The sequence below is a fragment of the Heterobasidion irregulare genome, assembly GCF_000320585.1.
Source record: "Heterobasidion irregulare TC 32-1 unplaced genomic scaffold scaffold_09, whole genome shotgun sequence".
NCBI lineage: Eukaryota > Fungi > Basidiomycota > Agaricomycetes > Russulales > Bondarzewiaceae > Heterobasidion > Heterobasidion irregulare.
The window spans coordinates 1-18,905 of record NW_009258205.1 but is presented as its reverse complement, the minus strand read 5'-3'; the positions used below and the strand labels follow the sequence as shown (position 1 = coordinate 18,905).

Sequence of the window (18,905 nt, the reverse complement as noted above, 5' to 3'; positions counted from 1 at the left end):
CGCCCTCCTCCGCACCGCCCTCCTCCGTGCCGCCCTCCTCGATCAGGCAGCAGCTGCCCCATCCGCATCCGCATCCTCGCGCACCGGCCGGTGCTAGCGACGACATCAGGCTCGCAGTTGCCGCCTCGGACGACGCCGACTCGATGACACCGACTCGACGACACCGACTTGTCGACACCGACTCGACAACACAGACTTGACGACGCCGCCTCGACCCTACCGTCTCGACGCGGCCCTGTCCCGACCACGCTGCCGCCTCGATGCTTCCGTCTCTATCCCCACTCCCGACGACGACACCAGGTTCGCAGCCACCGCCTCCGACGACCTCGACTCGACTCCGCCCCCTCGACTCTACCGCCTCGATGCTGCCCCCTCCACCGCCAGGCTCGACCACACCTCGACCCTGCCCGGTGCCGACGACGGTCCCAGGCTCGACAACGCCGCCTCCACGTCCGATCCCCACCACGCCCCCGCCTCCACCCTGCCGCCTCCACTGCCGGTCCCTTGCCTTGACAACGGCGCGTCGCCCGAGGTCTCGTGAACAACCCCGGCCTCCTCACCCCAGGCTCCTCACTCGACGGCGCCTCCTCACGTCCTCATCCACCTCGCCTGCTCCTCGACAACAACGGTGCCTGCTCGAGACGACGGCCCTGACAACGACACCGAAGCCTCCGCGCTGCGGCCTGCACGCCCGGTCCCAACGACCCCAGGTGTGTAGCAGGCTCCTCGAACCTGGCAGCTCGTCACGCTGCGGCCTGCACGCCGTCTCTACACGCCAGGTGCCGACCACCTCACCGCCTAGACCTTGCCTCCCCGTGCACACCGCCGAGATCGTCAACGGCGGGGCCTCGACGGCCCTGCCTCCTCGCCAACACGGCGTCGCCGCCTTCCCGTCTCCGCCTTCTCCTCGCTTCCAACGGTGGCTCCCCGAGGACGCGGCGTTGCCCGGTGTCTCGTCATGCACAACCGCGGCGTCGTGAACCGCGGCGTCGAGGACGGGCCTATGACGACAGCCTCGTCGCCGTCTCTGCCACGTGTGGGGCCGCCAACACAGGGGTCTGGGAGGGCCCTGATGTGGCGTCCGCCGGGCGCGGACCCCTCCTGATGCCGTCTCCGACCACGCACGGGGTCGAGGGCCACCGGCCCGCGCCGACGAGGCCGCCCAGAACGACTAGAGATTCGACGAATGGCTCCTCCAGTGGCAGCCCCGACGACGACGGGCACGAGGCTGCCTCCTGAACCATGGCTCAACACATCCGACAACAAGCACTCCTCCCCGATACCTCCTTCTCGACGGCAACGGCTAGAACCTGTACGGACATGTGAGAGGGGGGGCGGCGTATATGGCCAGGGCCGAGGACGACGACAGGGTGTTTGGGTGTGCCTCATTGCTGACCCTGTCTCCAGCGCATCATGTCTTACATCGACTCTGGCAAGTCCGAGGGCGCCACGCTGCACCTTGGCGGCCAGCGCCACGGCGACGAGGGCTACTGGATCCAGCCGACGATCTTCACGAACACGAAGCCGAACATGAAGATCGTGCAGGAGGAGATCTTCGGGCCCGTCGGCGTGGTCATCAAGTTCGAGGACGAGGAAGATGTCGTGCACCAGGCGAACGACTCGATGTACGGCCTCGCCGCCGCCATCTTCACCCAGGACATCACGCGCGGGCTGCAGATGGCGCACAAGCTGAAGGCGGGCACCGCTTGGGTACGCTCTGCCGGTCTTCTCCCGGTCTTTCTTCGGTTGGCTGACGGCGGTGTGACTAGATCAACTGTGCGAACCAGCTTCACGCAGCGATTCCGTTCGGTGGGTTCAAACAGTCGGGTGTCGGATGCGAGCTCGGCGAGTATGCACTTCTCCAGTACGCCCTTTTCTCTGTCATACTGCCCCTTTCCGGTGCTGATCCCCGGGCGCAGCTACACCTCGGTCAAGGCGGTCCACGTCAACCTCGGCCACAAGATCTAAGGCTGCGCGGCCCTCCCATCTCGAAAATATCGGTCGGCGTCTTGCGGCTCGGTGCTCGTTCGGCGGCAGAGAAGCGTCTTTGTAACATGCTGTATCATATGCTATGCGCGGTGCTAGGTTGTACGTTATATGACAATTCATGCTGAAATTGGGAATGCACACGTTCTTTCGCTATGAAAATCTTAATTGCGGCAGTTCAGATACGCGACTGAGGCTTCGTGCTTTGCGTCGCGAGCTACCGCGGAGCTTGAAATAAGAGACCCTCTTCTTCACGGCGTCTTCCAGCGTCTTCCTTGACTTGCTTCGCGCCAATACCGAGCCTACAATTGCTAGTAGTATTACCCACACTTTTGAGTCCACCGATATCCAAAACTACTGTGTTGCCAATTAAATGCAACTATAAATACAAAAAAATATTTTCTGTGACCTTCATACCCTGCTTCAACTTTGAGGCCCAGAAGCAGTGAGATTGAATCAAGGGTTCAATAGATATGGATTTAAACAGTCAACCCCCTAAAATCAGACTGTGTGAAGCACAGTCTAGTGGTATTACCGACACTTTTGAGTCCACCGATATCCGAAACTACTGTGTTGCCAATTCTAACCTAGTAGTATTCTAACCTAGTAGTATTACCGACACTTTTGAGTCCACCGATATCCGAAACTACTGTGTTGCCAATTAAATGCAACTATAAATACAAAAAAATCTTTTCTGTAATCTTCATACCCTGCTTCAACTTTGAGGCCCAGAAGCAGTGAGATTGAATCAGGGGTTCAATAGATATGGATTTAAACAGTCTACCCCCTAAAACCAGACTGTGTGAAGCACAGTCTGGGTTTTGGGAACCAAATCCGAGGTTGGACACAATTCTGTCTGATTCAATAGGCTTAAAATGTATTTGTCATGGTACCCTAATATTTTCATTAGTAGACATGGAGTACTGAAGATGTTACAGGCAAAATACAGAATTGAAAGAAAACCTCAAAAAACCGAGTCTCCAGTCCACAATTGTCTTTGGATTTCCATTGCAAAACTAAGAAAATGCTTCTACATACACTACCTTTCAAATTATACCCTAATTTTATCATTTGGATGAGGGGATCGAGAGATATGTAATTGTTTGTGATGTTGAGGGTATTCTGCAACCCGGAGACACAGTTTAGTCAGCATCGGGAAAGGGCGGCACACAGTCGGGAGATTGCGGACCCACAGTCGTCACACTGTTGTCACACCACGCACAGTCTCTCTGTTGCGCCACACAGTCCGGCCGAGACCGCACACAGTCCGGATTTTGGCGCTGGTTCAGCGCCACACAGTCCGGATTCTCGGTGACAGTCCGAGATTTGGCGGTGAATCTGCGCCACACAGTCCGGCCGTGCCGCACACAGTCCGATGATTGTCGCGCCACACAGTCCGACTGTGTCGGCACACAGTCCGACTGTGTCGGAACACAGTCCGACTGTGTCGGAACACAGTCCGACTGTGCCGGAACACAGTCCGACTGTGTCGGAACACAGTGCCCTCCAATGTCTCGTGATCAAGCACGCTGTAATGTCGCGTCGCGTCCACACATTGCTAACAGCGCGTTGTTACTATCTACAGATCCTCGAGGGATTGACCTTTCCCTTCCCGATCCTGTCCTCTCTCGCTGTCCATGCCCACGCTCACACTCCTGTCGTCTCTCTCCCCATGGGCTATCCACCATCTCCACCGCAGAGGCGTCCCGCTCCACCAACGCCCATACGCCTACGCCTGCACTGCTCAACGACGCAGGCATCTATGACAATAAGGATGAGGATGAGGTCCGGCACCGGTGGAGATGATCACAGAAGAGGGAAGGAACGAGCGACGAGGACATCTACGAGAGGTACGTCACTCGCCCTAGTTTCTCCTCTCTCCCGTCCTACCCTCTCAAACCGATCCCCTGCCTTTCTGCTCTCCCCGCTCTCCCTGCTCTACCTGCTCGATATCATACCCACTGGCCCGCCCGCCCGCTCTCCTGCATCGCCCGCGCCCCCTCGCGCATCGTCTGCGTTTTCCGGATCCTCGCTTGACACGCCCGCATCCCCTACTCGACGCCACAGCCAGTCACTCACGCCGCTCTCCTATTACGGCCTGGAGCCCTCCTTCGACATGCGTCCCCTAGTAGTATTACCGACACTTTTGAGTCCACCGATATCCGAAACTACTGTGTTGCCAATTAAATGTAAGTATAAATATCAAAAAATCCTTTCTGTAATCTTCATACCCTGCTCCAACTTTGAGGCCCAGAAAATGTGAGATTGAATCAGGGGTTCAATAGATATGGATTTAAACAGTCTACCCCCTAAAACCAGACTGTGTGAAGCACAGTCTGGGTTTTGGGAACCAAATCCGAAATTGCACACAATTCTGTCTGATTCAATAGACTTAAAATGTAGTTGTCATGGTACCCTAATATTTTCATTAGTAGACATGGAGTACTGAAGATGTTACAGACAAAATACAGAATTGAGGGAAAACCTCAAAAAACCGAGTCTTCAGTCCACAATTGTCCTTGGATTTCCATTTCAAAACTAATAAAATGCTCCTACATACACTACCTTTCAGATTATACCCTAATCTTATTATTTGGATGAGGGGATCGAGAGATATGTAATTGTTTGTGATGTTGAGGGTATTCTGCAACCCGGAGACACAGTTTAGTCAGCATCGGGAAAGGGCGGCACACAGTCGGGAGATTGCGGGCGCACAGTCGTCACACTGTTGTCACACTGTGCACAGTCTCTCTGTTGCGCCACACAGTCCGGCCGAGACCGCACACAGTCCGGATTTTGGCGCTGGTTCAGCGCCACACAGTCCGGATTCTCGGTGACAGTCCGAGATTTGGCGGTGAATCTGCGCCACACAGTCCGGCCGTGCCGCACACAGTCCGATGATTGTCGCGCCACACAGTCCGACTGTGTCGGACACAGTCCAAGTTTTCCCTCCGACTGTGTCGGCACACAGTCCGACTGTGTCGGACACAGTCGGAGTTTTCCCTCCGACTGTGTCGGCACATAGTGCCCTCCAACGTCTCGTGATCAAGCACGCCGCCACGTCGCGTCGCGTCGATCCTCCCCGCACATTTGAACATCGAGCACAACACGCTTCCTCGGCCGAGGTCTCTTTGCTCTCTCAGGACATTTTGGATTTCATTAGTGAGCTTTTTCTTCTTCTGAACCCTTCCTCTGCATGCTCTCGACGACGCCAGCAGACAACAGATGCTCAGAGAAAGTGCGCACTACTGATAGCGTTTTTTCTTACAGTTTGCAGCTGCAATACTCCGGGCACCCACTCCACGCTCTTTCCACACCCTCTTCCATCTCCACGGCTTTCTCTTTTCTCATCAACATCCACGACATCCGTGTCAGTGCCATTCTCTTTAAACGACTGCTCTGCGCCCATCCTGTCTCACGGCGCATGGAGCAAAGCGACTATCTTATCACGCGAGGTTGAGCACGTTGAAGAGAAGAACAAGGAGCAGATGGTGATAGAGGCAGAGGAGGGACAGCGGCTGTCGAGAGACGAGGGTGGAGCGACGGGACGATGGTGACGGACACACGCTCATCGAGCAGGCAGAGCGGTACGACGGTACGTACCTCCTGTTATCGCCCTTTCCGCCTGCCCCTCCCTCGACATCCACGCCTCGAACCCCCACGCATTCGTCTTCTCAGCCCCCTGGCTCCTCCTCGCATGTGTGGACCGACTACTCCTCCCATCCGCCCGCCCCTCCCTCGACTTGCGTACCCTCGACTGTTCGCACTCCCGCCCTCGATGCCACGCACTCCCGCCACCCAGTGCGCTCGACCGCCACCTGTTGCACCACGACAAGAGGCCCAAATTCGCCTCTCGCGCGCTCCCACACCTCCGCGCTCATACCCTTCGCCTTCCCAGTCCTCCACCACGCTTAGCCCTGTGGACCATCCCACTTCTCCATCCACCCACGACTCGCTTGAAACAATGCCGGATCAGCTCAATGTTGACACTTGGTTGCAGGACAAAGCAGGACGAGAATTGGCGGCGCGCTGTCCAGGGCGCCCAGTCGCTCCACGCGGCGTAAAAGTGCCGGTGGACAAGTCATGTTGCAGAAACGGCCGCGGGCCGAAGGTGAATTTGGGCTTGGTGGGGAGCCTGGCTGCCGCAGACAGCACGCGGCCGCCGCCTTCGCCGGCCTCATTTCCTTCTTTCCTCCTCTCCCTCTCCTCCTCTCTCGTGCTCTTGATGCTGACATTTGACATCACGAACAGCCTTCTCGGCAGAACGTTGTCGGACACATGACACTAGAGGGCCTCAAGCGAGCTAGTCGAGTGTACGATGGCAGCAGAACACGCGCTCTTACTGTTCCAGCAGTCTCAAGAGTACAGTCGCGCAACATGCCCAGGCTTGCAGCCTCATTCTCCCCTTGTATCTTCTATTTGTCGGCCAATAGCATATGCATGTAGTCCGCGCGACTCGTTCCATGTACTTTGCGTGCATATACACCTCCCTCGAAGCTACTTTCTTAGGTGCTCCTCTGTAGCTACAGCCTGTATTATTTTTCTTGTTGTATTTAGATTTATATTTTGAACTCAGGCCCGTTCACCCACACGATTTGTGGGCGAAATTTTTCGCCCGAAGTGGAAGGAGCACCACTCTACCTCGATCGTAATGAACAGCTCTCAATCCAACTCTTCGGTCTATGCTCGTCTCTCAGTACCTCTTCCGTCTCCGCGATCCCTCGTCCACACCCTGTCCGTGCCAATGTCGACATCCTCTGCTAGCCTGCAAGCCAGAGACTTCTCGACAGGCCATCAGCCACATCCTCTTCTTCTACGGGACGATCGGTTGCAAAACCAGCGCAGACGCTGGTCCAGATCTCGACCGCGCCGACTACCATCTGATTTCGTTGCTTCAGCCAGGATCTTAGGAGCCAACCTAGCCAGGAACGCGATAGTGTTAGGCATCTGACACTGAAGAAAGAGATTGAGGTCAAATAACTGCAGCCGTGCGTCGATTAGCAGGTGCGTGTCGCTATCACTTGGTTCCCGTCCCGTTTCCCTGTGTCCTCACTCATCGGTGCGCACCAAATTATAGGCGTAGGAATTATCGCATACCCACGAGTCGTTGATCGGCACTCAAATGAGCAAACCGCATCTTGAGGAATGCGTCGCAGAACTTTCACGCCAGCTCCAGGGCAACGAGGAGAAGTTGGCCATGTACGAGCGGTGTGGGCCTGCCAGCGCTCTGGCGAACGATGACGCGCAGCCAGAGGTCTCTGGCACTGATCATCTGAGCAAGGAGCAGCACCTCGAGGCTGAGGTGGTAGAACTTCGGTGTGTTTTGTGCCCTTCAATATCCAATGCGAGGCTTATGGTGCTAACTGACTCATGAACGCAGCGCTGCGTTGAAGGTTGCCGAACTCGACCTGGCGAATGCACGAGGCCATGGGCAGCAGTTCCAAGATATCAGCCAGGCGAATGAAGTGGTGCTAGCGAGCTTGAATGCGACCTATGATAACTACAAGTCATCCACGGAGTCTCAGCTCGTGAAGCACAAGGTATGTTTCGTTGGATGCTGGACATTTGCGTTGATGGCTGACTTGGGTTGTAGTCTGACTATATCGCTCTGTCGGAGAACTTGCACATCGTCCAGCAGGAGCTGACGGCGTCTCGGGAGGCGATGGCGGAGACGAAGCGCACGTTTGACAAGGAGTGGGAGTCGTGGGCGAATGATAAGCGGACACTTGAGGATACCCTCGTCGAGCTGACCATGTCGGAGAAGCATATCGCGGAAGACCAGATCACCACCATTTTTTCTTCTCTCTTGTTGGAGCAAGCCACGCCGGGCGTCACTCGCAACGAACATTCATCAATACATCTTCTGCAATTACCACAAGTCGCTCTTCGCGTCGCGATCCGCTCTTGTCGAGAACACTAATGCTTCGCTCAACGCGTCTGGCCTCCCATCCAGCCTCTCGTTTTGAAATAGCAAGGCGTCGCCTACCGTCGCACTCTCCAGCGCATGTGAGCACCCCCCTTGCGAACCTAGCACCAATATCATTCCTTTCCCTACCAATAGCCACTCCGATCCTTCCATCTCGTCTGCTCTACCGCTAGACTATGATTCTTTATCGCGACCGAAACGGGCGCTCCCGCTCGACGCGCGCAGGCAACGATGCCAGACGCCACCGTCCCACTCCCTCGCACCGCGCCGCAAAGCTCTGCCTCTTCCTGGTGTCATACGCCAACGCAGCGCCAGCCAGTCGAGCATGACCGGAGTTGTGCACAGCCAGAAACGGCTCAAGCGCGGAAAGTGCGTCACTGCCGAGCTAATGTTCACTGCTGCCGTCCATCGTAGCATCGTCTGTCGGATGAAGCGTGCCAGAGAGCTCAACGGGTCCAGCGAGCAGAATACAGATGTGGAGATGAAGAGCATGGGAGCCAAAGACGACGGCTTGTTAATAATGAACGCACATGAGGAATTGCTCGTCGCTCGACTCTGGCAGCGGCTGGTGGACCAAGGATGTAGCCCCGTTTTATTGGACGACAGGGCTGTGGACATGCCTGATCGACCGAGGACTTCGAATTCTGTGGGTGTTGTTGAAGACCTTTCGATGGATATCGCTCCCAGTCACCGGATGGAGTCATTGCTCCCGACGGGTATCTCAGCTCTTATTCACTCCCCCGCAGTCCTTCCGCCGCCTCCTACAATATCGTCGCCTCCTCCTCCCGAAGCATCTGTTGCCATATCTTCTCCTTTCAGCATTGTGTCCTTGCCACCGCCCATGCCACGACGCCATGCTCCCATTCCCTCTTGTGCATGATCGATATCGGTCGCGCCAGACGCACTGACTGTGTACACCGTGCCACAGCTCGTGGCAACGCTTACGATACGCCGCCGTGATTGCAAAGCCGTCAAAGCACGAGCGTCTCTCCCGCAGACAAAGAAGCTCAGTCGGACGAGGAGCGCGTTGGCCACAGGACGCGTCGTTGTCGCTGAGGGTATGCTTTGATACTTGGTTTATGTGGGCATTGAATGTGTTCGATGCAGCTGCGGTTAGTTCTCGACTTCATGTTTAACTGTCTGATTTCTCTCGTCTTGTGTGATTGACACCACGCCATCTACCATTCAATCATCTTCCCAATGCATTTCATCTATCACAGCACTCCATCACGGCGCGCGTTGTCCATAAAAACCTCATCATTTGTTTATATATTTGTATCTTTTTCAGCCACCATCTATGATCCTGCCCTCTTATGCTCCTCTATTCAATGTGCGACCATCGGCGCATGTTCCACTATGCTACTTAATTGTGACAAGGCACACGTGCCATCCAGCCTTTCATTGCCTTCCGCTTCCTTCCCCACCGGTTTTTGACACATCCGCCTAGTTCACTCGTTGATACCCTTCTTTTTCACCGTTGATATCTTCTTTGGTACACACTTACTACTCTGCAGCAATGTTCCTGGACAAAGCATATCAAGCACAGGGTCAGCTCGACACTGAGCGATCGCGAATGTGACAACACAAAACATGCAACGCAAAGCGAGCTGGACGGACGTTGGCTTTGATGCCGCACAGGACGATGGTGCGATCGCGCAGCTCGACCTCGCCCTGCCGGATCTTTTTGACGATCTCGAGGCCATGCGCGTCCGTGACGTAGCGCTGCTTCGCGGGCGAGGTGGTGCTTCTGGCAGCGCCGGCCACATGGTGGTGCGCGTAGCCGGAGGCGGAGGACGAGGTGCGCTCGTGCGATGCGTGTGCGGCGGTGCGCAGCGTAGAGCGGGCGTGTTTGGAGAAGAAGGCGTCGGGCGGTGGGGTACCGGGGAGCGTGGTCGTGCCCTCGCCTCCTCGGAGAGAGCAGGGGAAGAGACGCGGCGTGAGGAGCCGCTTCCGGGTGCGCGCAGGTGCGCGGGACAGGAAGGGCCGGGCAGGGAGGGGCAGGACTAGGGCTGGGGGAGGGCTAGCGAAAGTAAGTGATACGGACCTCTTTCATGGCATTCCTCTTCGCACCTTCTCTTCTCATTAAAAACGCTCCTCACCCTCCACGTCGACGCGCTGAAGCACGGGTAGCGTGACGATTGCGACACGCTGTGCGCAAGGGCGAAGCGCGGGTGCGGCGGCGGCAGGGGCTCGTGAGGGAGCGGTCGAAGGGGTTGTTGTGGCCGAGTGGACGCGTGTGCATGGGGCAGAGTGGATGAGAGGACGAAGGCGAAGGAAGTGGGTGGTGGGTGTGCATGGTGTCGAGGCGAGGGCGAGGGGACGAAGGTTGAGGTTTGCGCGCGGACAGAGTTGAGTTAGAGACAGGTGCGAAGGACTTAACTTCGCGTCGCGCGCACGCGACCACTTAATTAACTTCGTGACTCTCGTCCGCCTCAACCCCTCACTCCTTCCCTCGGCGTCGTGCACACGCATCCCTTCGACCCCACGCCTGCGCTCGTCGCTGTCTCGTTTGGCGTGCTGCACGGTTTCCACGGCGATGGCGTCCCGCTCCACCAGCGCCTGCGTACTCGCGCGGCTCGACGACGCGCACGCGACCACGACAACGAAGAGGAGGACGAGGAGGAGCACAGAAGAGGGAAGGAAACGGTCGACGAGGACATCTACAAAGGTACGTCGTCACTCGCCCCAGTTCTTCCCCCGTACACGCACACCTCCCGCCTTCTACCTGACTCTCCATGTCGCCTTCAACAATCTACCCCTCGACTCTACCCGCCCCCTCCTCTCGTCCGCTCAACCTCTCCCACATCCGACCCGCTCTCCCGTCCGACCCGCTCTCCCGTCCGACCCGCTCTCCCGTCCGGCCCTCTCGACCCCATCGCTCGCTGTACTGCCCTCCCCGCTCGCCTCGCACGATCTCATGCCCACTGGCCCACCGGCCGGCTCGCCCACATCGTCTACATCGCCTTGCGCATCGCATGCGTTGCCCGGACCCACGCTCGACTCACTCGCATCTCCCACTCGACGTCGCGCTCGCCTGCTCGCTACAGCTCGACACCACCCACCATCCTAGCATATCCTCCGCCTCCTCCACCTTCGTCAACACCTCTGCCTCCGACGCCTCGTCCGCCGTCACCATCATCACCACCCACATCACCACCACCACCACCACCTCCTCCTCCTCCACCTCCTCACGCCGCTCCTCGAGTCCTTGCGCACCATGCCCAGCGCCAACCGCCGCGACCGCAACCGGACCTCGCAGGACCGCCCCAAGTCGATGTCCGCGGCGAGCACCGCTCACATACGCGCCGCCCTCCTCGACCAGGCCTCCGCTGCCGCATCCGCATCCGCATCCTCGCGCACCGGCCGGCCTTGCCTTCCCCCAGCGTCACGCCCCCCTTCACCCTTGGCTGCTGTATGAGCGGTACAGGACGGAGAAACTCCGCGCGACGCAGAAGATCGGCGAGGAGGAGACGCGGCGGCCGACGCACCCCCATCGTCTACCCTGCACTCTTCTCCCGCGTCGCCGAGGCCTTCCGCGTGCGCATCTCCCTCGCGGAGCGCTTCAAGGACGGCCTTGTCTGCCCGACTCCGCTGCCGACGTGTACGGGCCCAGGACCCGCGTCCTGAGCCCGTTCTTGAGCTGCGACATCCCCTGCCTTTGTGCCCGCGCTCAGCAAGTTCATCCTGCCCCCGCGCCCCGACTCGACGTCCATGCAGGAGAGCGGCTCCTCACCCTCGCACGACCCCTCCTCCACCAACTCGCCGCTACCGTCGCTAGGTGAACCCGAGCGCGACGACTCAAGATGCACCCTGCGCTCTGCTCAGATGCGCTGCATGCGCCCGAACGTGTCAACAAGGAGGGCAAGGGCAAGCTGGCGGCGGAGAGACAAGACGAGAAAGGGAGGGCTGATTGTTACGAGGGTACGTCCCTCCTCTCGTGTTTCTTGTTGCCCCTCCCTTAACATTTCCGCCGCACGCACGCATCGCCTCGAACTCATGCACACGCGTCCTCTCTCCTCTCAACAGCCTTGAACCCTACGCACCTTGGACCGCGTCGCTTCACTGTCTCAAGGCCGACGTCCCGTCCTTCGACCTCACGCACCGCCGCCACGCACTGTCCCTCCACTATCTCCATGCCCACGCCCAGCTCCCTCTGTCTTCTCGTCGTTGATCTCGAACCCACGCTCGCTATCGGCCTGTCGCTGACCGCGTGCCTCGGAAGCCAGTGCTGCTAGTGATCAATCGCTCGAACACTAAGATCTTTGGGTTGCTCTGCGCGTCTGCTTCCTTGCAGTAGTATTGCGAGTTGTCTCTGCCTGTGATCATGCCTGGCTGCTGCCCTCCGCCCTCTTCCAGTCGTACGACCAGCTGCGCGTGCCTGCAGTGCCTGGTGACAAGCTGGATGCTTGAGCGTGGCGCAGACATCACGCTCTGGATGAGAGACTGTGTCCGCGCGTGGATCCCGTGCGTCTGGCAGCGCCTGCCAAAGGCGACCGATGCTACATTTGCACACAGTGAACAGAGTAATAATACAACCCTGCTTGCTTCCGCGCTGCAGCATCTCACGACCATCATCAAGCACATTCGCAATTTGAAGAAAACCGAGCTCTTCTCTGGAAGTGCGCTCGAATCGCATAGGAACTTGGCTTGACACCACGCTATCTAAGTTGAAGACACAGACTGTTGTTGGTAGCTGCGACGTCAATTCCTCAATCCGTCTGGACGGCCTTGCATGCAGTAACAGGCAGTTCACCAGTATCACCCAGAGGTGCGTCAATTATTCGCGTCATGTCGCGTCATCGTCTCAACGTGATTTATTCAACTGTTCTCTGTTTTCATCTTCCCTAGCTCGATCATGTGGGCTCCGTCTCCTTCCTCAAGTACAAGCTTTCCTTTCTCTTGTTCGTCTATGCGTCACAGACTGATGCTGTGTCGGGTATTGTCTGCAGACCCAAAGCTGTTCGTCATCAACCTCCTGATCATCTGCAACAGATCGTTGCTGGTTGGCTGCGAAGGCCGCACCACCGCCTTCGTCCTTGGTACGTCTCTGTCTGTCGTATCTTTTTGCACCTCCGCTTGTTTTCATTTTCTCTTCGTTCATGTTCTGTTTCACGGTTCGCTTCACTTCCAACCATACGCCGTGTCCCTCACACCTTCACCTCAAGATCATCGTCACTCGCCCTGAACTCCATCAGGACGCTCCATGCGGGCTTCTTGCCTTTCATTTGCCCCAATGGCGGGCGCGAGTACAGGCACGACGGCAGATACCACCACCACCACCACCACCACCACCACCACCACCACCACCACCACCACCACCACCACACAACGACAAGTCGCAGTGGGAGCGGGATCGTGGGTACAAGGACAAGGAGGGCGGAAACCGGGTGGACGTGACTAGGAGGCGATGTCCCGCTCCGAGCGCGGCACACACAACGATGACCCCAGCGTGCACGTTCCGGACGTTGGCCGGTACTCCACGCCCCGCGACCGGCGGAGCAACAACGATACGGACTGGGGCCGCACAGAGCCGCGAATGGGACGCGCTGACGGTGCGGGCATCGCGAGGGAGCATCCCGGACGAGGGCGTGCAGCTCGACGCGCGGGAGCGAGAGGGGTAACAGATCCCGCTGGATCGCGACTGATAGATGGGCACGTCGCCTGCTTTCTTTGAGAAAACTCCTACTGCTGAATTTACGCTCGGAGGGCCTTGCTGGTAGCTAGAATTTTGGAGGCAGAGAGCACTCCAGGACCTGCAAGGGCTGAGTCGGCGAACCCTTCCCGTATTTGCGTTTTTTTCTGCGCCCTCACGATGTCCCGTCAGAGGTGGTCAAAAACACTAGACGTTTGGCTTCGTCCATGTTCTCGACAAGCGCCCCCTTGGCTGTGTTAGAGTTCTCTATTAGAAGATGTGAGCGAGTCTCCGCCGCCCCTTCCATCATCGACGACGTTCTCTTGACTACATGCCACGACGACAGCAAGTTTGGCGGCGATGACTACAATACACGGAGCATCGCGAACGTCACACCACACAAACTCAAGCGCGTCAGGGAGGAGAACGAGGGGCAGCTGGCTGTGGAGGAAGAGGAGGAACAGCGGAGGTGGAGAGATGAGCTGTGCTGACCGAGAGCACTGGAGGATGGACGACGAGGATATCTACGGCAGAGATAAAAGGCACCTTCACGTGCTCAACATGCACTCACAATTGCCGTCACCCCTGTACGAGAACCTTTTGCACCAGCCTTTGACGCCTTCCGTGTCCAAGGAGCGTATCAATGCTCTTGCTTTCCAGCTTGAATCTGTGCTCGAGCTCTTGCGCACGCTTCAAGCTCAAGAGGCTGCTACGCAGAGCGACATCTCCATGCTCAAGCCGAGGGTTTTCTCATTCGAGTCACTCGTCCAGACGTCCCAGACCATGTCTCCGCCGAGACTATGTGCATGCTTGACTCCACTCACGCCCGCCCTCTCGACCCGCTTAAGTGTCGATCCCACTCCCGGTCCCATCCGCGCATGCTCGACCCCCTTCAGTGCATGCAGACGCCTTTGCCTGCGACCCAACCCACATCCGCCACCTGCCCAGTACCCTCAAACCTCTAGGCCGTTGACGTTGACGTTGATGCTCCCGCTTTCGAGCCCATGCCCCGCACGTGTGTCCTCTCGACACCTGCCCTGAGTGCCCTCCCGCTTGTCGCCTACAGTCCACACTGGCCCATCGCTGGGACCTTCTCGGCCGTCAACGTTCGCGCTATCGATCCCACGCATAATCATCCCCTCGATCCCATACGTCCTGCGTCACCGCTGAGACTCTGCTGTCCCTACACAGTCACTGTATCACCACCAGAACTGTCCTTCCACACGCCCCCGCTCCCGTCGCACTTGCGCTCCGCGCCCGTGCACAAGGTATCGCGAAGCTCATGCCACACGCGCTTCAGTGGGTCGACGAGGAGGGTTAGGAGCAGCTAGCAGCAGAGATAAGCCATGAGGAGGGAGGCCGAGCTCTTTTAAGGTCCGTCTCTCCTGCTATCGTCCTGTTCACCCACCCGTTGTTCAACCTGTGTCCCTGCGACTTCTGCGACCCCCTCGACGCCACGCTCGCTCGCTTACTTGACCCCTTTGACAGTCAATCCCGCCTTTAGTGTGTGTGCATGAACTCTCGACTTCATGTACCTGCCTTTGCCTGCGACCTACATCCGCCTGCGCGCGTTCCTTAGAGCCCACACTTGTCTCCTCTGGCTCACGATCGCCCACCACCGAGTGCCTTCGACCTCCTTGACCTCTTGAGGGTGGGGATCACGATCAGAAGCAAGAAAAGGTACCGCAAACCTACCAAAAAAAAAACGATCTTGGTAGGAGGTTTTCAAAGTCCACCCTGAAGCACATACGACAGGCATCTAATCATAGGAATACCATCTCTCGCATTCACGGCGATCCCGGACGCCTCCACACGCGGGTAGAAATCTAGGTGGTGTATCAATTATCTGCTCTGAAAGAAAGGCGGAGACAACTGGACTTACAGATACGTGTTGAAGCGCTGAGAGTGATATTCTTCGCACGAGGCAGATGGATGTTTGTGAGACGCCCAGCGGCGAGCGGCCATCGATCAGTTGGTCGCTTCTACGCGGTCTTGAGTCAAAGTTGTGATTTCGCTGACCTGTCGGGTACGAAGTAGCAATCAATCCTAAGAAAGCATCCCTCGAGGGACTCGCTTACAGTAACAGGCCATTTGGAGATGATGACGTGCGACGGACACAGCCTGTGTCATGCCCTATCGTGGACGTTCTCAACTCGTTCTCACGCCTGTTCCCAGCCAGTAAACAATTGAGCTATCTTTGAACGACCGACCGGGATTCTAGTAGTATTACCGACACTTTTGAGTCCACCGATATCCGAAACTACTGTGTTGCCAATTAAATACAACTATAAATACAAAAAAATATTTTCTGTAATCTTCATACCCTGCTTCAACTTTGAGGCCCAGAAGCAGCGAGATTGAATGAGGGGTTCAATAGATATGGATTTAAACAGTCTACCCCCTAAAACCAGACTGTGCTTCACACAGTCTGGGTTTTGGGAACCAAATCCGAAGTTGCACACAATTCTGTCTGATTCAATAGGCTTAAAATGTATTTGTCATGGTACCCTAATATTTTCATTCTAACCTGAAAAGCTAGAAGGTTCAGGGTAGGACAGGGGTATGGCAGGGCTAAAGAGGCCATTAAGAGGTGAAGAAGCCACCCATGCCAATACACGGCTGACATGACGAGCCTAGTAGTATTACCGACACTTTTGAGTCCACCGATATCTGAAACTACTGTGTTGCCAATTAAATGCAACTATAAATACAAAAAATTATTTTCTGTAATCTTCATACCCTGCCTCAACTTTGAGGCCCAGAAGCAGTGAGATTGAATCAGGGGTTCAATTCTAACCTGAAAAGCTAGAAGGTTCAGGGTAGGACAGGGGTATGGCAGGGCTAAAGAGGCCATTAAGAGGTGAAGAAGCCACCCATGCCAATATACACGGCTGACATGACGAGCCTGTCTGCGGCTGGAGAGGCTCGTCATGTCAGCCGCGTATTGACAGGGATGAGTCCCGATACGCGGCTGACATGACGAGCCTCTCCAGCCGTGGAGAGGCTCGTCATGTCAGCCGCGTATCAGGATTCCGCTGTGCCAACAAGCAGCTGACATGATTACTCGTCACAGCTCAGAAATTAAATTGTCACATGTAATAATTATATTTATTATTCAATTGAGAAGAATAGTAATAATACAATTCTAACCTGAAAAGCTAGAAGGTTCAGGGTAGGACAGGGGTATGGCAGGGCTAAAGAGGCCATTAAGAGGTGAAGAAGCCACCCATGCCAATACACGGCTAACATGACGAGCCTGTCCGTGGCTGGAGAGGCTCGTCATGTCAGCCACGTATTGGCAGGGCTGAGTCCTGATACACACCTGACATGATGAGCCTCGCTGCGGCTGGAGAGGCTCGTCATGTCAGCCGCGTATCAGCTTGGCTTAGTCTTGATACGTGGCTGACATGACGAGCCTCACTGCGGCTGGAGAGGCTCGTCATGTCAGCTGCGTATTGGCAGGTCTGAGTCCTGATACGCGGCTGACATGACGAGCCTATCCGTGGCTAGATAGGCTCGTCATGTCAGGCGCGTATCAGGATTCCGCTGTGCCAACAAGCACAAAACCTGCACAAACTTGACTCTACATGAATGAGACAGCCTACGAGCATTAACCTTACAGATGCCCGCGCTGTGAGTATGTTCTTATTATATCTTATTGTACCCTTTATTTCTCACACTCGGCTTTGCAAACGGACGATGGGCCTCTGCATTGCCGAGGGCATGTACTGATACATGATGTTTCCTTCTCTTTTCTTCTACTTCTACTATCTACAGATCCTCGAGGGACTGACCTTTCCCTTCCCGGCCCCGTCTCTGTCCTCGTCCACGCCTACGCCCCCGCTCACCGCCGCCTCTTTCCCCTGCGCCGCCACGATGTCGGCCGCGGAGGCGTTTTAAACCTGAGACAGCAGGGATCGCGGTGGGGGCTTTGCCTGGCTTCTTTGTGTCCTTGATGGCCCTCAGCTTCACAAAGCGAGCTGGACGGACGTTGATTTTGATGTCGCACAGGACGATGGTGCGATCGTGCAGCTCGACCTCGCCCTGCCGGATCTTCTTGACGATCTCGAGGCTGTGCGCGTCCGCGACGTAGCGCTGCTTCGTGGGCGAGGTGGTGCTCTTGGCAGCGCCGGCCACATGGTGGTGCGCGTAGCCGGAGGCGGAGGACAGGGTGCGCTCGTGCGATGCGTGCGCGGCGGTGCGCAGCGTCGAGTGGGCGTGTTTGGAGAACAAGGCGTCGGGCGGTAGGGTACCGGGGAGCGTGGTCGTTCCCTCGCCTCCTAGGAGAGAGCAGGGGAAGAGACGCGGCATGAGGAGCCGCTTCCGGGTGTGCGCAGGTGCGCGGGACAGGCAGGGCCGGGCAGGGAGGGGCAGGACTAGGGCTGGGGGAGGGCTAGCGAAAGTAAGTGATACGGACCTTTTTCATGGCATTCCTCTTCGCACCTTCTCTTCTCATTAACAGTGCTCCTCGCCCTCCACGTCGACGCACTGAAGCACGGGCAGCGTGACGATTGCGATACGCTGTGCGTAAGGGCGAAGCACGGGTGCGGCGGCGGCAGGGGCTTGTGAGGGAGCGGTCGAAGGGGTTGTTGTGGCCGAGTGGACGCGTGTGCATGGGGCCGAGAGGATGAGAGGACGAAGGCGAAGGAAGTGGGTGGTGGGTGTGCATGGTGTCGAGGCGAGGGTGAGGGGACGAAGGTTGAGGTTTGCGCGCGGACAGAGTTGAGTTAGAGACAGGTGCGAAAGACTTAACTTCGCGTCGCGCGCACGCGACCACTTAATTAACTTCGTGACTCTCCAGCTCCCGCTCGTCCGCCTCAACCCCTCACTTGTTCCCTCGGCCCCTTGCACACGCATCCCTTCGACCCCACACCTGCGCCAATAACTGTCTCGTTTGGCGTGCTGCACGGTTTCCACGGCGATGGCGTCCCGCTCCACCAGCACCTGCGTACTCGCGCGGCTCGACGACGCGGACAACCACGACAACGAAGAGGAGGACGAGGAGGAGCACAGAAGAGGGAAGGAAACGGTCGACGAGGATATCTACAAAGGTACGTCGTCACTCGCCCCAGTTCCTCCCCCGTACACGCACACCTCCCGCCTTCTACCTGACTCTCCATGTCGCCTTCAACAATCTACCCCTCGACTCTAGCCGCCCCCTCCTCTCGTCCGCTCAACCTCTCCCACATCCGACCCGCTCTCCCGTCCGACCCGCTCTCCCGTTAGGTTAGGTTAGGTTAGGTTAGGTTAGGTTAGGTTAGGTTAGGTTAGGTTAGGTTAGGTTAGGTTAGGTTAGGTTAGGTTAGGTTAGGTTAGGTTAGGTTAGGTTAGGTTAGGTTAGGTTAGGTTAGGTTAGGTTAG

The 18,905-nt window shown here is 56.9% G+C and overlaps 11 protein-coding genes across 11 annotated transcripts; 8 read left to right on the top strand and 3 right to left on the bottom strand.

Moving 5' to 3' along the window:
• Positions 1-54: 54 nt before the first annotated feature.
• Positions 55-980, top strand: HETIRDRAFT_478806 (uncharacterized protein; the record flags this gene model as incomplete). The annotated part of the gene is made up of 1 exon (XM_009551411.1): positions 55-980. The coding sequence occupies exon 1, from the start codon at positions 261-263 to the stop codon at positions 978-980; it is 720 nt and encodes a 239-aa protein (XP_009549706.1). The 5' UTR covers positions 55-260.
• A 433-nt stretch (positions 981-1,413) lies between these two features.
• Positions 1,414-1,968, top strand: HETIRDRAFT_107346 (uncharacterized protein; the record flags this gene model as incomplete). Its single annotated transcript, XM_009551410.1, has 3 exons — positions 1,414-1,710; positions 1,770-1,864; positions 1,920-1,968. The coding sequence occupies 3 exons, from the start codon at positions 1,414-1,416 to the stop codon at positions 1,966-1,968; spliced, it is 441 nt and encodes a 146-aa protein (XP_009549705.1).
• Positions 1,969-5,090: 3,122 nt separating this feature from the next.
• Positions 5,091-6,141, top strand: HETIRDRAFT_387710 (uncharacterized protein; the record flags this gene model as incomplete). The annotated part of the gene is made up of 3 exons (XM_009551408.1): positions 5,091-5,148; positions 5,257-6,072; positions 6,122-6,141. Coding segments are annotated over exons 2-3 (555 nt in total), but the record flags the coding sequence as incomplete, so codon positions are not given.
• On the top strand, positions 5,098-5,376 carry HETIRDRAFT_325517 (uncharacterized protein; the record flags this gene model as incomplete). Its single annotated transcript, XM_009551409.1, has 2 exons — positions 5,098-5,148; positions 5,257-5,376. Coding segments are annotated over 2 exons (171 nt in total), but the record flags the coding sequence as incomplete, so codon positions are not given.
• A 967-nt stretch (positions 6,142-7,108) lies between the features above and the next one.
• On the top strand, positions 7,109-7,756 carry HETIRDRAFT_222717 (uncharacterized protein; the record flags this gene model as incomplete). The annotated part of the gene is made up of 3 exons (XM_009551407.1): positions 7,109-7,302; positions 7,367-7,526; positions 7,580-7,756. Coding segments are annotated over 3 exons (531 nt in total), but the record flags the coding sequence as incomplete, so codon positions are not given.
• A 1,704-nt stretch (positions 7,757-9,460) lies between these two features.
• HETIRDRAFT_453819 (uncharacterized protein) lies at positions 9,461-10,208 on the bottom strand (the record flags this gene model as incomplete). Its single annotated transcript, XM_009551406.1, has 2 exons — positions 9,461-9,932; positions 10,012-10,208. 2 exons carry the CDS (start codon positions 10,206-10,208, stop codon positions 9,461-9,463), a joined length of 669 nt encoding a protein of 222 aa, XP_009549701.1.
• A 3,042-nt stretch (positions 10,209-13,250) lies between these two features.
• Positions 13,251-14,865, top strand: HETIRDRAFT_460187 (uncharacterized protein; the record flags this gene model as incomplete). The annotated part of the gene is made up of 6 exons (XM_009551404.1): positions 13,251-13,823; positions 13,891-14,013; positions 14,051-14,393; positions 14,450-14,491; positions 14,546-14,812; positions 14,845-14,865. The coding sequence occupies exons 3-6, from the start codon at positions 14,052-14,054 to the stop codon at positions 14,863-14,865; spliced, it is 672 nt and encodes a 223-aa protein (XP_009549699.1). The 5' UTR covers positions 13,251-13,823; positions 13,891-14,013; position 14,051.
• HETIRDRAFT_411053 (uncharacterized protein) lies at positions 13,252-14,208 on the top strand. The gene is made up of 2 exons (XM_009551405.1): positions 13,252-13,823; positions 13,891-14,208. The coding sequence occupies exon 1, from the start codon at positions 13,351-13,353 to the stop codon at positions 13,531-13,533; it is 183 nt and encodes a 60-aa protein (XP_009549700.1). The 5' UTR covers positions 13,252-13,350; the 3' UTR covers positions 13,534-13,823; positions 13,891-14,208.
• Positions 14,866-15,269: 404 nt separating the features above from the next.
• HETIRDRAFT_325795 (uncharacterized protein) lies at positions 15,270-15,635 on the bottom strand (the record flags this gene model as incomplete). Its single annotated transcript, XM_009551403.1, has 3 exons — positions 15,270-15,370; positions 15,423-15,558; positions 15,615-15,635. The coding sequence occupies 3 exons, from the start codon at positions 15,633-15,635 to the stop codon at positions 15,270-15,272; spliced, it is 258 nt and encodes an 85-aa protein (XP_009549698.1).
• Positions 15,636-17,315: 1,680 nt separating this feature from the next.
• On the bottom strand, positions 17,316-17,855 carry HETIRDRAFT_428946 (uncharacterized protein; the record flags this gene model as incomplete). The annotated part of the gene is made up of 1 exon (XM_009551402.1): positions 17,316-17,855. The coding sequence occupies one exon, from the start codon at positions 17,853-17,855 to the stop codon at positions 17,316-17,318; it is 540 nt and encodes a 179-aa protein (XP_009549697.1).
• Positions 17,856-18,465: 610 nt separating this feature from the next.
• HETIRDRAFT_453815 (uncharacterized protein) lies at positions 18,466-18,770 on the top strand (the record flags this gene model as incomplete). The annotated part of the gene is made up of 2 exons (XM_009551401.1): positions 18,466-18,595; positions 18,697-18,770. The coding sequence occupies 2 exons, from the start codon at positions 18,466-18,468 to the stop codon at positions 18,768-18,770; spliced, it is 204 nt and encodes a 67-aa protein (XP_009549696.1).
• Between the last annotated feature and the right edge of the window lie 135 nt (positions 18,771-18,905).